The sequence below is a fragment of the Ochotona curzoniae genome, unplaced genomic scaffold, assembly GCF_017591425.1.
Source record: "Ochotona curzoniae isolate NIBS_2020 unplaced genomic scaffold, NIBS_Ocur_1.0 scaffold_3835, whole genome shotgun sequence".
Taxonomy (NCBI): domain Eukaryota; kingdom Metazoa; phylum Chordata; class Mammalia; order Lagomorpha; family Ochotonidae; genus Ochotona; species Ochotona curzoniae.
Window position 1 is genome coordinate 4,672,994 of NW_024467114.1, and position 15,748 is coordinate 4,688,741.

At 41.5% G+C, this 15,748-nt stretch overlaps 1 protein-coding gene across 1 annotated transcript in view; it reads right to left on the reverse strand.

The window, feature by feature from the left end:
• Positions 1-695: 695 nt before the first annotated feature.
• Positions 696-15,748, reverse strand: part of SEMA3D (semaphorin 3D) — a 96,440-nt gene continuing 81,387 nt past the window's right edge. The window contains exons 14-17 of the mRNA XM_040964931.1: positions 14,979-15,136; positions 13,294-13,358; positions 9,471-9,610; positions 696-1,156 (exon numbers count right to left, since the gene is read on the reverse strand). Of these exons, the coding sequence (XP_040820865.1) occupies positions 731-1,156; positions 9,471-9,610; positions 13,294-13,358; positions 14,979-15,136 (789 nt within the window). The 3' untranslated portion in view covers positions 696-730. The remainder of the gene's footprint in view (positions 1,157-9,470; positions 9,611-13,293; positions 13,359-14,978; positions 15,137-15,748) is intronic.

The window sequence follows — 15,748 nt, forward strand, 5'->3', positions numbered from 1 at the left end:
ATATCTTACTGCCACACGCACTCCGCAGTCTGTCCCTGAAGAGCAGAGCATGCCATCGCAAGCTCTGAACTGAGAACGGACTTGTGCGAACCTGTTACTCCTCAAGAGTCCTAAGGAATCCCGGGGTGAACTGAACATCCTTCAGTAAATCAGCATTGTACAAAAACGGACGTAAATCCTAGGGCCTGCAAGAAGTAATGCCCATCTCCAAATTCCTGCACCCGGCTCGACAAAGGGGATGGTTCCCTGGGAAAGCTCCAGTGGATGATGGGAGCTCTTCTAATCTGTGTCTTGCTTCCACTTTCTACAACAAAGCCGGTTCCAGAGAGCGTGGCTACGGGGAATCTCATCTGTTACTAAGGACCCAGCAAAGCTGCATGGGATGGACATGCAAGAGAATAAAGCACCTTAATCCAACATCAAATGTAAGGGTTGCTTAGGTACACTCTGTGCATTACTTAACTCAAAAAACTTGTAACATTAACAAACGCAGAGTCCCTGTTTTGAAGAGAATTCTGGCACTTTGCAGGCGCATGTTCTGTTGTTGGAAAACAGGTTCAGATGAACTGTTACCTTGACTCCCACATTCACCCTATGTGGTCTTAGATGACTCTTCTTGTACCTTAGCCAAACTCCCTGGAAAGCATGGAAGAGTTAGTATAAGGGAAGTACAAAACAGAAGACAGTGTGTGTGCAGGTTAAGAATCGACTCTTGAAGTTCAACAGCAAGCTAGGTGGCCACAGTCCTGGGAAGCTCGTCCAGGTCCCGGTGATGCCTTCGATTCCGCTTCTTCCTCATCTCCTGCATGTGCTTCCATTTGGGGACAGCCTTGTTCCGCTGCCTCCGCTTCTCCCGGTGCCACATCTGCTCGCAGTACTGGTCGAGGCTGAAGTTTGGGCTGCTAAGGATCTGGATGTAGTCTTTGTATCTCAACCGTGACTCGACCACCAGATCCTTGACCTTCCCCTCCTCATGCTCTGCCCTCTGGGTATTTTCCATCTGTTCGTTCTCAATGACATTCAAAGTCAGTTTCACTATGGTGTGGATGAAATTGTGTTCCTGAGCTTTGCAGTAATACATCCCAGAGTCCTTCTTCTGCAGACTTCGAATCAGTAGCCCATACTCCGTTTTGATGATCCTTTCATCAGGTTTCAACTGCGGAATTGGAAAAATGGAGGTAATAAATTAAAAACAGAGAGCTACAAGCACACAAAAACAGGCCACGTAGCTGAGCTGAAACTGAGAGATAGATTCCAAGTCTCTCTATCATCAGGCATTATACTGTCAGCCATGGTTGAAGAGGTGAACAAATCTATTGACAATCATGGTCCCAAAGCATGGTTTTTCACATACAAATTTTTCACATTTTTTTCTTTTTAGCCTAGACTTGAGGATAGAGTTAGCTTTTCTCCCGGTGTACAGAGAGGAGCGCAAAAGCTGAGAGGTGAAAGCTGGAGACTCTACTCTGAACTTCATTGCAGAGACTTCAGTGACTAACTGGCGTGCTAGGATCACAGACTGACATTTCATTTCAGAGGCAGAATGCGAAGTTCACAGTCATCGTGCACAAAAGCAGCACTAGAGCATGCTATCAACTCAACTTTGGAAGAGAACAAAGGACCTGTCTCTGTTTTCCGGGTCTCACCAAACACATGGTCTGAAAGGCAGATGGAACTCGTAAGCAGTGACTTGTTAAAAGCCGAGTGGAAAGGCGTGGACCCAGCACCGTAACAGCAGGACCATCATCAGAAGATTAGCAACATTTAAAGCTGAATTTCCCTTTTGACTCTGGATTGAATCTTGATACTGAGAGTACATTTGATACATCAGACTGTGTCATTTGAGGAAATGTTTGCCATACCTCGGGATAGCATAACGAGGCAGTGTGATTCCAAGTGTGAGAAAGCAAAAGAAACAGAAAGAATCAGCTCGGAGATGTGATGCTCTTTGGTCTTTGAAGCAATGGTATTCAAACAATCAGCTTGGACCACAGACTGGTGTGAATGGGGACACGATCTCCAGTCAAACTGGAGGCAGGCTGACCCACACCAGAGCTCTAGTCAATGTGGCATATTGTTGAGAGGCTGGGCATTCAGCAGAATGACAACAACACAGTAACAAAGATGTCTGGAAAATTTCCCAGTTTACACATCTGTCCCTGCATGGTGGACTTGGAGCTGATGGAAATCAAGGAGGCCTAAAAGAAGGCTAAATTAAATTTATTCACAGTGGGTGGACTATATTCGGCATCTCTATGTGGAAAATATGTAGGGAAAAAAAATCCCTCTGATTCTGGAAATATGAGAAAAGGAAAGAAACATTGCTGGCATCTGGCCCAGTTAACTAGCAAGTCTATATTGAGCCACCCTCTGGGCCAGGGCGGTGCAGCTGGCAGGGCTCGAGGCAGGCCACATGCAGGTCACACAGCTCAGAGGCCTAGTGCGTGAAGCAGCATGCTCTCCGGGTCGCCTCTGCCCGGCACTGAGGCCACACCAACAGGGAAGGTCTGTTTGGCCCTTTGTGGAGTGAGAGGCATTGCACTTTTGTTTCCTGATGGGCTTATTCCAAATGCTGAGGCATCTTTAAACAGTGGTGTAAGAGATACAGACCTTGAATTCATTCTCAGCAACTCCTGGGTTCCTCAGGCCTACAGAACATTTTGCCTTGAATTGCTGAACTTCTGAAGGGCCAATCTTACATGATATGGTATTCTCAAACTTAACACACTCTGTTTTTCTTTTTTAAACACACTTCATTGAGAAAGATTTCAGTCAGTCAGTCTCAGGTATCCCAGCACTGCTTTCCTGGCCTGAGCCTGCCCGGCCTCCTAGCATGACTCATTTATCTTCCCATCACTCTCCCATCTCCCAGGATGGCCGCGCAGCCTATGGTGCATTGGGGGGGATTAGGCGCAAATCTCTTTGAAGGTTCCAGGGTGCGGCAGCCTGAGCCACATCACAGACGGACACCATTGTGCCTCGGAGGTAAGGCTCTCAAGCTTCTACCTCTGAAATCCTCCTGACAGGAAGCGGCCCGAGGCGGCCAGCATGCTGATCAAAGTGGACACCTTCTGCTCCAGTTCAGGGCTGGGTTTTCTTCACATAACTGCTCTCCTTGGTGACGGCTGGACCGCGTTTCATGCTGCTAGAGCCTGTCACAGCTCCTCTCTCGACTTTCCATTGTTCACTCTAATCTCCCGCCGGGGGGAAATGACAACCTCAGGGTCATGATTTGTGCTATCCTTGTTTATGTTCTTTTGCCCAGAGGTCTCGTCCCTCCCCTCGCTCTCTGCTCACTCTGGCTCCGTCCCTACAGGGCTCGGAATTTCATAAACACCTGGCAATTCATTACTCGGTCATGATCCCTCACCTTCCCCCTTTTCACGGAATGCTCAGTTTGGGTCTTGGTGCTTGACCTACAGGTTTAAAACATTCTAAAACTAGCTTTGAAAAATATTTGGATTTCTGGATTTTCCTAATATCTACTAGAATATGTAACCAATTTTTTGACCTCCTGAAATTGCAAAAGTATGCCTTCAGTAAAACAGAATCTGTAAGAAAATGCTTTGAATGGCCATATTTTCTCCAGGATTTTTGCAATTTAGAGATAACGAACTTCGCCCTAGACAGTAAGTTAGCTGACCATTTTCATACTCTGCATTCTCATCCTCCCTCATGCTTTGTTTAGAATGTGTGAGGCCAATCCCATCTCTCAGCGGTGAAACCGAAATGCAGTCACTTTAGAAAACCCTCTCCTCCATGAAGGGTACTGTCACCCTTGGCCGTGGACCGGACCCCCTCCTCCATGAAGGGTACTGTCACCCTTGGCTGTGGACCAAGACCCCCTCCTCCATGAAGGGTACTGTCACCCTTGGCCGTGGACCGGACCCCCTCCTCCATGAAGGGTACTGTCACCCTTGGCCGTGGACCGGAACCCCTCCTCCATGAAGGGTACTGTCACCCTTGGCCGTGGACCGAGACCCCCTCCTCCATGAAGGGTACTGTCACCCTTGGCCGTGGACCGGACCCCCTCCTCCATGAAGGGTACTGTCACCCTTGGCCGTGGACCGAGACCCAGACACTTCCTCAGGATTGATAAGTAAAGATGGCCCAACCTTACAACTCAGAATCATGCATGCCTGTGGGTTGACTATTCACCGTCCTGAGGTGGGTGATGTTAATGTACTTGGCATTATTAAATGGAGATCTTTAGGGAAGGCCATTTGTTTCAAACAAGAAGAGAAGCATAGAAGGGACAGAGTCCACTCAAGTACTAAATAGCAGGTAAAGGTCAGGGACTTCATCTTCAAAATTATTCACCTGCCAGTGCTTTCATGGTTAATGCAATGCACATGTCTTGGGAGAGTTCAAGAGTATCTCCTTTCTCCAAGATCAGAAAATGCTACTGGGGGGAAAATTAGGATTACCTAAAGCACAAAGTCTCCACCACAAAAAAAAATGTCTATAAAACAGTGCTAAAATTTCTATTGTGTTCGATGTGAAGCACATTACAATTAGAAACTTTTCCAATTTAACATGGGAGAAAAGAGGCCAGAGTTGAATCATTCGTATGCATGGTTACTTTTAGTTTCTCAGAAGATACTGACATATTGTATATAAGGTATGTCTTAATATACCACAAAATCAATCATGAATGTTTTCAGCAAAATAACAGAAAAAAACTTACTAAAGACAATGAAGTGTTTAGCTCAATATTATTTAAAAATCATATTTATGCATTAGAAGCACTAAGTTAACTTTTGAGTAACTGTAAAATGTAAAGCTTTAATACTAAAAAATCCAAAAGTAAGTGGAACATACATACAAACATATATATATATATATATATATATATATATATATATATATGAGTTCTCTAAGAATACTAGCTAAGAAATTACAGAGCTCTAAACTAATAGATTTTTCCCAAGCAAGACACAAAATGTTTGAAAGAAAGGAAGTTTTAGAAGCATAGACTAAGAAAACCATAAAACAAAGATACTTGTGATGTGTGTGTGACATTAAATTAATGTCAATGCTATACACACAGCTTGTTAAAAAGCATCTTTAAATGAGCTTTCTCAGTGCAAACTAGGCAAATGGCAGGCACTACAATCCACCAACCACAACTGAAAGCAACATCTAAGAAACAAGAGAGGCTATATTCACACAATACCCCTCAAAGAAATAAATATTAACACTTCATTCTTCATCAGAGTAACAGGCACTTTCTTAAATTATGCTGCACAGTTTTGCCTCAGGAATTCAGAACACTGTAACTGTGATTTTGATGGGAAATTTGCAACAAACTAGAAACTTAAAGAAGAGTTTCTTTATTTCACTTAATGTGATTTCTACAAATTTGTCCTAAAAGCAGAGTTAGAAAAGTCAAGAAGAGCTTTATATATGGAAAAATGTGTTGCTCTTATCTTAAGAGAGAGCAATAACTACTGATGCCTTGAATACTCGCGAATATCCATGGCATTACAGCGAGATGGTGGGAGGCTAGAAAGTACGTTACATTGAATGATACAGGCAAAAGCTAGCGAGCAAAAAGCTGGACCAGACATCAAAACATGAGCCACGCTTATCTACAGTTGATGTCCTCAGGGCTCTTCTTTATAGGTTACTGTAAATCTAAAACCATGTGTGTTGTTTTAATAGTAAAAAGGACAAGTTCTACCAATGGAAAAACGAAAATATTTGAAGATATTTTAAAATCTTAACATCCTCAGAGAAAAGTTGGTTCAATAAATGTCATAAGGCATTGCCTATTTCATTCATTCAGATCTCAAAAGTTCAATCGGAGCACCGGGACTCCTGATTGACTCGATTCACTTGCTGGTTACAGCATAAACATCATCAATTTTGAGAATAGCTTTTTAAGAAAGTCACCAGATGACTGACTCATGACCTCCCCAGCAGCACCCAACTGTGAAACAGCCCAGCAAGGAAATGTTCTCTGAGCAGTGAGGGAGCTGGTGACAGCCTCTATGCCCAGGGGATAAGGACCCTTCCCTCCAGCTTGCTAGAAGTGGAGGAAAGATTTCAGACCATGACCTCATGGGTGAGGCGCAGGAGGCATCCTGCTGGGAAGCATTTCACATGGAGTCTCAATGCTGGCCTTTCATGAGCTCTGAAACTCTGTGTGCCCTGGGCACTGGGGAACTGCCCCTCTGCAAAGGCAGATGGAAATGCCAGTTGAAATATTATAACCAAGATATTTTTCAGCAAAACTCAATCAATACACCGTTTCTGCTCCATTGAAATTTATGGAGCATGGTACCATCACGACTCTGATATGCTGTTCAAAGGCACATGAAAGCGATGGGCAGCACTTTCAGAACAACAAAATAAGCTGATCGCAAATGATCACAGGCAAATGACAGATTCTGTAACTGGAAGACCAACCTAAACAGAGCAACACATTGAAGGGAAAAAGTCAAGAAAATAACCAGGGAGAAAAAAAAGTATTAAAGAACTATTTTAAATGAGAACCAACCATCAAGCGTTAGTAGGTATAAAATTGAAAATTCTAGCTTAGTGGCATCAAAGTATATTAAAAAATCATCTATATTGAAATAACTGATAGCACTTTTGTAATTTTTCCAGGATAAAAGTAAGTGTCTTACTTTTTGAAATTAAATGATTACTTCTATATCAGATAATATTCCAATACATGTATATAAATGTATATAAATGCATGTATGTAAAAACAAGACCCTTAAAATAGTGCATAAACATTCGCATGATTTCATAATTTATTAATTTTGGTAATGAATAATAAACAGCACTAGATCAGAGAAATTAGCCATAATAAAAATGAAATCATTCCCCTGAGTAGTAAATAAGTAAACAGCCAACATCATGATAGATATAGCAGATTTTACATAAAGAGAATGAGGTTGACTGCTTTATATAACAGTGGAACTCTATCTAAACCAATGGCTTAAGATAAAATTTCATTGCTCTATTTAAAGTTTTCTCCACCTCAGCAGTAGTGACACTGGGGCCAGGCAATTCTTCATTGTGAAGGATTGAGTGCTATGTGGTGTATAATTCTGTCTCTGACCTTCACCAACCAGTTACCAGCAGTAGAATCTACTTACCCACCCACCCACCGAGTTGTGATGGTCAAAATGTCTCTAGACTTTGCCGAGCGTCAGCACTAGGGGAGCAGGGTTGCCTGGGGTTGAGCCCTCCAATTCCATAGGAACGCTTGACTGATTACATTGACTATTTTAAATGTTTATAGACTTGTCATGGGGCTGGAGTTTTAGACAAATCTGGTGCACTTACTTATGACAAAGAAATGGTGAGCTAGAGAAGTTAGAACCTGCACAGGACCCCTTGGCAGTCAGGCCACAGTCAGAATCAGCAGATTTTGAACAGCCCTATTGCCTATTCCACATGGCCTCACTGACGCAGGATCACCATACCCTCACAATGTATTTCACACTTGTGAGAGCTTCTGCTCTGAAATCCTGCCTCCTCATCTTAACAGTAACATTGGAATTTATTTTGTTCACTTTAGAAACTTCTGGCACCCACTTACTTGGAGATGAAACCAAGGGTCTCTGGTCCTTGTTTCAGCGTAAGTCATCTAATTCTCAACCCCGTGTTCTTGTCATTACTCATTCCCATGCTCTGACCATTAATGCTTGGAATTTTAGAACTTTGCTCTGAGCATCATTCATTTCTCTTTTGCAAGCTCCATAAATAAATTTTATTCCATGAGATTCAGATAATAGCAGCTTAGGATTTCTCGGATTACTAAGAGCAGTAACATATTACAGCTGTGTATCTCACAGATGTCTGTAATATGTTTTTGTCATGTATGTATGATAGAAAAACAAGAAGAAACTAAAAGCATAGAGTACCCATAGTAGCTTTCTTTCTGCTTAATTAATTTTTACAAATTTATGTGACAGAGCAACCAAGAAAAGGGAAGAAATGGAGACAGAGACATCTTTCATGCACTGGTTCAATTTCCAAAATGGTCACAACAGTCCAGACAGGGTCAGGCCACCAGCAGGAGCCTGGAAGAGGGAGCCACCAGAACGGAAGAAAGCATACACACTACACACCTGCTAAAAGTTTAATGGACACAATATATATGGAACTAAGGAAGCTCAACAAAAAAACAAACCAGTCAAAAATGAAGCAAAGGATTTGAGCAGACGCTGTTCAAATGACGAAATACAAATGGCCAACAGGCCATTGAAGAAATGCTGCAGATTACTGGCCCCGAGGAAAACACAAATAAAAACACAGCGAGGTTTCATGTTACCCCAGTAAGTGTGGCTACCATCCAAAAATTGAAAAACAACAAATACCAGAAAGGATGTGGAGAAAGGGGTACCTTAATACTCTATTTGTAGGAATGTAAACCAGCACAACCATTGCAAAAGACGTATGGAGAGTCTTCAGCAATCCAAAAATCGATCTACCATATGACCCAGTCATTCCACTTGTAGGAACATATCCAAAGGAAATGAAATGTGCCTATTTATGAGTTACCTGTGCTTTTAGACTTATGACAGATCAATTCACAATAGCTAAGATACAGAACCAACCCAGATGCCCATCATTTGATGACTAGGTAAAGAAAATGTATATAATATATAATGGAATACTCCTCAGCCATACAGAAAGAATAAAATCCTACCTTTAGCGAGAAAATTGGTTTCCTGGAAGACACAATGTCTAGTGAAGTAGGCCAGACAAAAATCACAAAAGCCACATGCTTTCTCTGATCAACAGTAGCCAGTATGTATAGAATAACAAATATTTGATATTCATGAGTGAAACTAGCATAATGTAATTATAGTTTACAGCCCTTTGTTTATACTCTTATGGAACAGTGGTCTTTCTATTTCTTAGTTGTTTAGTTCTTGATTTAGTAGAGATTAAACTGTGGGCATAAAGTAAGTTTAAAATGTTATCATTAAAATTAAGGCAAAAGTGAAGGAAAAAGGAGGGAAGTATCAAAATATTTTTAGAAGTATTAACATTCTCTTAAGATTTTATTTATGAGCTACATGACATTTGTTCTCTTTGTATTAATATCTGTGTGTGTCCAATATTTTAAATATAAACCAGCATGCCTTATTTTAAAGCCTAAATTGAATATAATGTGAGTTAAAATTTTGCCATTTGGATACTCTGGGGAGAAAGTTATTATGCTTCTCCCGATTAGGAAACTGTTCTTTAAGAATCTGGTTCCATGAGAACCTAAAATTTTGAAAAAAATTTTTTTTGAGAAATACTCAGATCTGTTTTTTAAGACATTCATCTTAAGTTGGCCTGTTCTTATCTCAAATGAATTTTGGTGTTCATGAGCATAAATTATTTCATTTTTATCAAAGAATGATGATAGCATCATATACTATTAGAAGTTGAGCATCCCTCACCACCAGAACCCAGATTTAAGTTTTACATTCTCTCAGGTGGATGTCCTTTGGGCTTACCTCCTCTCCATGCTCGTCTCCTGACCGCTGGATATACCACTTAATGGATGCTTGCTGGGATTTAGGTATACATTCCAGAAAAGTTGAATTAAATTCAATGCCAAAAATCACCTTTTCATCAGCAGCTTCATGACTAATGCCTGGAAAGCAAACATGGAATAGGAGATTAACCTTGACCTGGTTTTAAAAGCAAGGGGAAAATAGTCTGATTTAGAACAGATGCTATGGGGAAGGAATTGTACACATTATTAAAGAGAAAGGAAATTCATGTAATAATATTGTTACTTAAGAGTCAGAGATTATCCAATAGGTAGATTTTTAAAGCTGTATACCTGTATTGTATTATTTCAGTCTTTCATCACTATGTTAACTATCTACAATTGGTTTTTAAAAAATAATTCACAAGGTCTAACTGTAAACATGGACTTCCTTTAAGTTGATTAAGCATTTTGCGTGTTTTCAGGCTTTTATTTCTTTGTTTTTATGAAGTAAGGTCAACTCCGTAGGCAGTTTTGAAAGAGCAGCTGCTTTCGCTTTCAAGAAAGTCGGTCATGAACTGGTTCACAGAGTTAACCAGAAAACACTTGGAAGCAGTGATGTCAACAAACTAAATGACAGTGGTCCACCTTGATGATAGTGGACCACGCTATCTGTCCATCTACCACATCTTCCCTCTTTTATTCAGAGATGTAGGCCAGCCCGCGTTTCCCACAATACGGTCAGAGGGATGCTAAAGAGTGGGGCTGCAGACGCCTCTCTCTGTAAATCAAGGCACCATCAGAGCGCATTCCATCCGGAGCAGCCAGAGGCTGTGTCCCAGGTGTGGTATAATATCTGCAGCTCACAGTGGATCAAATAAAACACAACAGTCGCTCATCCTGGTACAAACATGCACTTTTTCACCAGATATTCAGATATCTCAATTCAACAGATGACCTGAGACTAGGCAGTGCGGGACTTCAGTGAATCCTGAAACACAAGGGTGATGCAGGTACACCAGGCAGATTTGTTTGCAAGAAACTCCTTTTAAGTTTGTTTTTATTTCCTGTACCAATAATACGTGATACACTGACATCACTGTAAATTTATCCAACGAGCCTTCAAAAAGCATGGATTCTATTTCAAAACTTGCCATTTGTCAACTATCACCACCAGTTCAACAGTTAAATCTGTGGTTTGGAAGTTAATAAATTTCAAATGCACAAAAAGATCACTAGTGCCAATCACGACAGAGAAAGACATGCCTCAGCTCCACTGGACCAACTCCACCAGAGAACTGGTCAGCTTAGGACAAGATTAATCAGTGGAATCAGTGAAAAATAGAATCCTGACTGAGCTGGCTGCATGAACTCACTTCTTAAAGCAGTAAAAATAGATTATGACCTAAATTCATCACTATATTGGGCTGAAAATGAATTTGGTTTGTTTCCAATTATGTTCCACTTTTGAGTAAAGTTTCTTTTAAATTTTTTAAAGTGTATATCTGCATATATGCATTTTGTATATACAGCAATACATGTATACAACATAACACAGAGATCATTATGGATGACCTAATTTTAAACACTTTAAATATACAAACACTGGTGTTTTAAGATAGTTAGAATGGACCCTCATTAAATGTAAAACAATTTGGAATATTTTAACATTCCAAAATAAAATAAAAAGACCTTTTCACGGTAAAATAGGCGGAATATTTTGTTAGACATATATGTGAGACATATCATTGAGTGTAAGACTAGATCTGCTTGACATTTATGTACCCTGTTGATTTTATATCCTTATGATATAAAATCCAGTATCATTGCAGTGAACAAATGAGCAAGGAACAGGCACGAGGACCGGACCTGGGTACCTGATGCTGTGTAGCACACTTCCATGGTAGATTGGATTCGGGCTATTTCCTCCTGACTCCAAGGGGGTGTTGTCTGAACGCACCCCCTTTCCTGTAATGGCACTGTAGCTGCCCTGCTGTGTAAATCTTGCATCTTTAAGTCCTACAACTGATACTCTGCATGTAGATTCTCCCATTTCAGTGACTTATCTATGCATGTGACAATTATTTTTTATTTTTAAAAAGTATCCTTAAGGCGAGGGCTTGGTGCAGTGGTTGGGCTGCCCCTAGGGCACCGGCTTCCCACACCTGGGTCGTGCTCCCCTGGCAGCTCCCCTGCTGATGCAGCAGACAAGAGGTTAATCCCTGGGCTGCAGCACCCGGTGGGAGACCTAGATCAAATTCCGGGATGGGAGGTCTTGCTCTGTCTTTCTGTCTTGCAAATAAAATTAAAATAACTATATTTTTTTAAAGATTTATTTTATTTTTATCGCAAACTTAGATATACACAGAGGAGGAGAGACAGAGAACAAGATCTTCCATCTACTGATTCACTCCCAAAGCAGCTGCAGCAGCTGGAGCCAAGCCGCCCCGGGGACGAGCTAGCTCGAATAAACTTTCTTTGTCCATTTGCATGGAAGCTCTGGACACAGGTGGCAGCAGTGGCAGTGGCAGTGGCAGCAGGTTTTGGCTCACCACAGCCAGAGCTGCAACAACGTCCCGGCACAGCGGCTGGCTGTGGCCGAAACCACGTCCCAGGCCCTGCCCCAGCAGCCAGGGCCTTAGCTGCTACACTGCTGCCGAAACTGCGGCTGTCTCAGCGCCGATCCAGGCATCAATATTATCATGATTTGATATTTATTTCAGTTTTTTATGCTTCTTGCCTGCTCCTTCCCCTAAGGCAATGCACTTGAACATACATTTCATGAAGGTACACTTCTATTTTTGTTTATTGGTGGATGTTCACATGCACGTGTGGGACAGAGCCTGGACGGCAGCCAGGGGCGACCACTACAGTAGAAACGGGACCCCACAGTGCTAACCACATGTTGGAATGGGATGGGCCAGCGATTATTCTTCAAAAGAACATTAAGTTTAAAATATTTTTTCTACTTCTAGATCAAGGAAGCACTGTGAGACCACCAGGAAATGCAGGTTATCTTCATCACTGGCACGGCAGTCACTACCGGGTGACACAGAGCAGGACTTTCTAGCTTCGTGACCCTGTGGGGTGTGTTGGTGTGTGCTGTGTGCTGAGGACAGAGCCTCAGAATGGAAACTGAGGCTCAATGGTGGCCCTGCCAACTCTCTCCCTGTTCCTCACACTGTCCCCCTCTCCTGCTTATTCTGCACTATTCCTTTTTTAAATACAGCCTCCTCCGAGCTCTCTTTCTGCTAACCCCCGCCATCGCTAACTGGGCCCTCTCACCTCTCCCCAAACAGCCATCAGCTCTCCCACAGGGCCTCTCTGTCTCGTGACTTACCCAGGATAATTGTATGTATGCACAAGGAAATAACTTACTAAATATTTACTGATAGAAGGAATACATAAATTAATAAGTGAACATGAAGTAGAGGCCACCTAAAACTTGTGTCTAATAAGTACCAACACGTTTATCAGAATTTTCTGGGAGGTCTCTTTGAGTTTACTCTAAACGTCCAAATGTTTTTGGCTATATTCTATTTTATCTCTACTTGCAGTTTTTAAACTTTACAAGGATGGATAAGGCAGTAAAAAAGAAACAAAAGCCATGGTATAGGAATTTTAAAAGACATATGAAACAACTCACAGTATAACGAAGGATTCTTCACTTAGGCAGGCCGACGGCATGTTGATTTATAGCGTTTCCCATTGCCTGCCCAGAGCACGTGCCTCACAAAAAGGAAATCTCCCTATTTAATAGATGTTTTCACTCACATAATAAAGACACATACAGAGCAGGCTAAACATTTTTAATGCAAGAAAAAGCGTGTTAAGTCTATACTTACTACCTTCTATATCCCAACACTGGGCGATGGGGTCTCCATACTTTACGTCTTGGCGTCTAGCTCGCCTAGGGAGAGGGGATTAAACTCATCAGAATTTCCAGTATGATTATCAGAATGTGGAACAGTGTCATCTTACACCAGTTAAATACAGATGTATGCTTGCCTCATTGCTTGATTTCAATGCAGTTCAAAATATCAATGAATCTACTGCTAAACGCTGGTTGCACTTGAATCCTAACAGGAAAAATCTTGTTTTAGCTACAAACTGGCCTAAACCTTAGCTAATTACTATTCTTTTCTCTTATTTGGGAAATTCATAGGATTGGTTGAAGAAAACTATAGTCCAGATTGTTTGTACATCAAAAACGGGGAGAACTAATCGTACTTTTCCATCAGTTGGGAAAGTACTGTTGGAAGAACTGTAGCTGAGTCCTTAGGAGAAAGTGCATCTAATCTAACAACTCAGCTTACCAGGTAAAGGTTGCCACAAGGATTTGGTTACATGACAAACAGAATCTGGAATAATGAAGACTATTCAGGAAGATGCATATTATACAAAAGCAAAGCATTTTTTTTTTGGAATTTCTGCAGCAAAATAAACTTATCTTATAATTCCATTTCCCAGGGATATTTGGAAAGGCTTTCACAGAAGGACACATTTGAAGTGACAGTGGAGTTGCCTATACCTGCCAGCGCACAATTTATATCGCCTTTTCTGGTAATGGTAGTAGTAGTAATTAAAAATTAATACTAAGATTTCATAAAATGTCACACATTTTTCTTAAAATCATTTCTATAGGGAAAAAAAGAACAAAATTTGATGCATCAAAGCTAAGCACGTTGTAAATTCTTTCATTATATTTTCATTGGCTTTGTCTACATTTTGATGCCACTTCAGGAATCGCAAAAGTAGTAATTAACTTTGTTCAACATCTAGCATATCCTTAAAGCAACACTGACTGGATCAGCACCATGCAAGAGATTTCCTCATTACGCGCATCTTTCAGCTCACACAGATGTCGTGCAGGCAAGGGACACGACACATCTGTAACATCAGAGACAACGGTTTGGGGAAACATAAGAAAAGATTATGATGGACGAAGGTACCTAAGGGCAAGAATGATTTCTTAACCTTGGCTTCCTCAGCAATGGGGTTAATGCATCAAACTGAAGGTTTGTTAACCCTGAGCACTCTTGTTTTTTAGCTTCTTAAAAAGCACTCCCACAAGACCCATACTGATGAGTCTGCTCTCGGGCAAAAAGGAAAAAAAAAATGTCGGCGATGTTTACCTTGAACTTCTAAGTCACATTTACCCGCCTGACACTTCATTCATAAATTTCACGGAATTTGAAATATCTCCTAATTTTGGGCAATATTTGCAACATATTTGATGTGTGTTCTCTAAAATATAGAATTTGACAAATTGGTGAAAATTCAAGTGGAAAAACGTGTATGAGGGTCAAGCAAGACTAACATGTTTCCAGGCAGTTGTGTTTAAGAAAACGAAACATGTTTTAATAACACCTACAAGTTGCTGATATTTTACATGGAGACAAAAATAGGCCTTCAACAATAAATAATGTCTTTACATTATCCTAGAAATAATGGTTGCAATAAAACAAAACTTGGACGACAATGCCGTTTCTCATAAGCGGCACGAAGCGGCTCCGAGGGGAGATGTTACCTCTTTGAGGTGGGCGCATACCGCGAGCACGCACTTCCATCCCAGGCACAGTAGGGGTCTCTGGCCAGACAGCAGTCTGCACAAGCTTTTCCGTAGGTGCCGCACCTGTGCAGGGAGAGCTGCACAAAGCCTTCCCGGGAACCAATGTACAACTGTTGCTGCAAACCAAGCAAAGCCAACGGATTAGAAACATCACTCAGGCCGCCGTGAAGAAGTTCCCTTTCTTAAATTCCACACAACAGCTAATCTCAGGACCCGGTCACGCTCAGCTCTTGTGCAACACAAGGACGAACAACCTCTCCGATCCCTAGAATGCTGGTGTGAGCTGAGAAATATTGAAACAGACAGAATTCTATAAAGCTAGTGCAAGCATGGCAGTAATTTAAAGTCAAGGACCAGCTACTAGACTGAGGAATTCAGATGCCAAATTCTGACTCCATGGCACAGAAAATGTACTTGGTAGATTGTATCATATGCAGATGCTATAGCAAAATGGATGGCCTTCCTCGGCACCTTATGTGACAGGGCCGCAACAAACTGGAAAAAACTCTTCGGCTTCCAGTTAGCAGTTTTATCTGCGAATGAAGCACCAATCCCTGGAAGAATCCTGCTTCCAAGGGAGATTCCACCTGGAAAGCATGGAGCAGTTCCGAGGAATGGAAGATCCCAAGGAAAAAGCTGAAGGGTTCTGAAAAATCCAGCAGACAAAACTGCATTCTGTACTGCCTGCCATGTGTGTGCCCGTGGTGGAGGGCAGGGAGGGTGCAGCT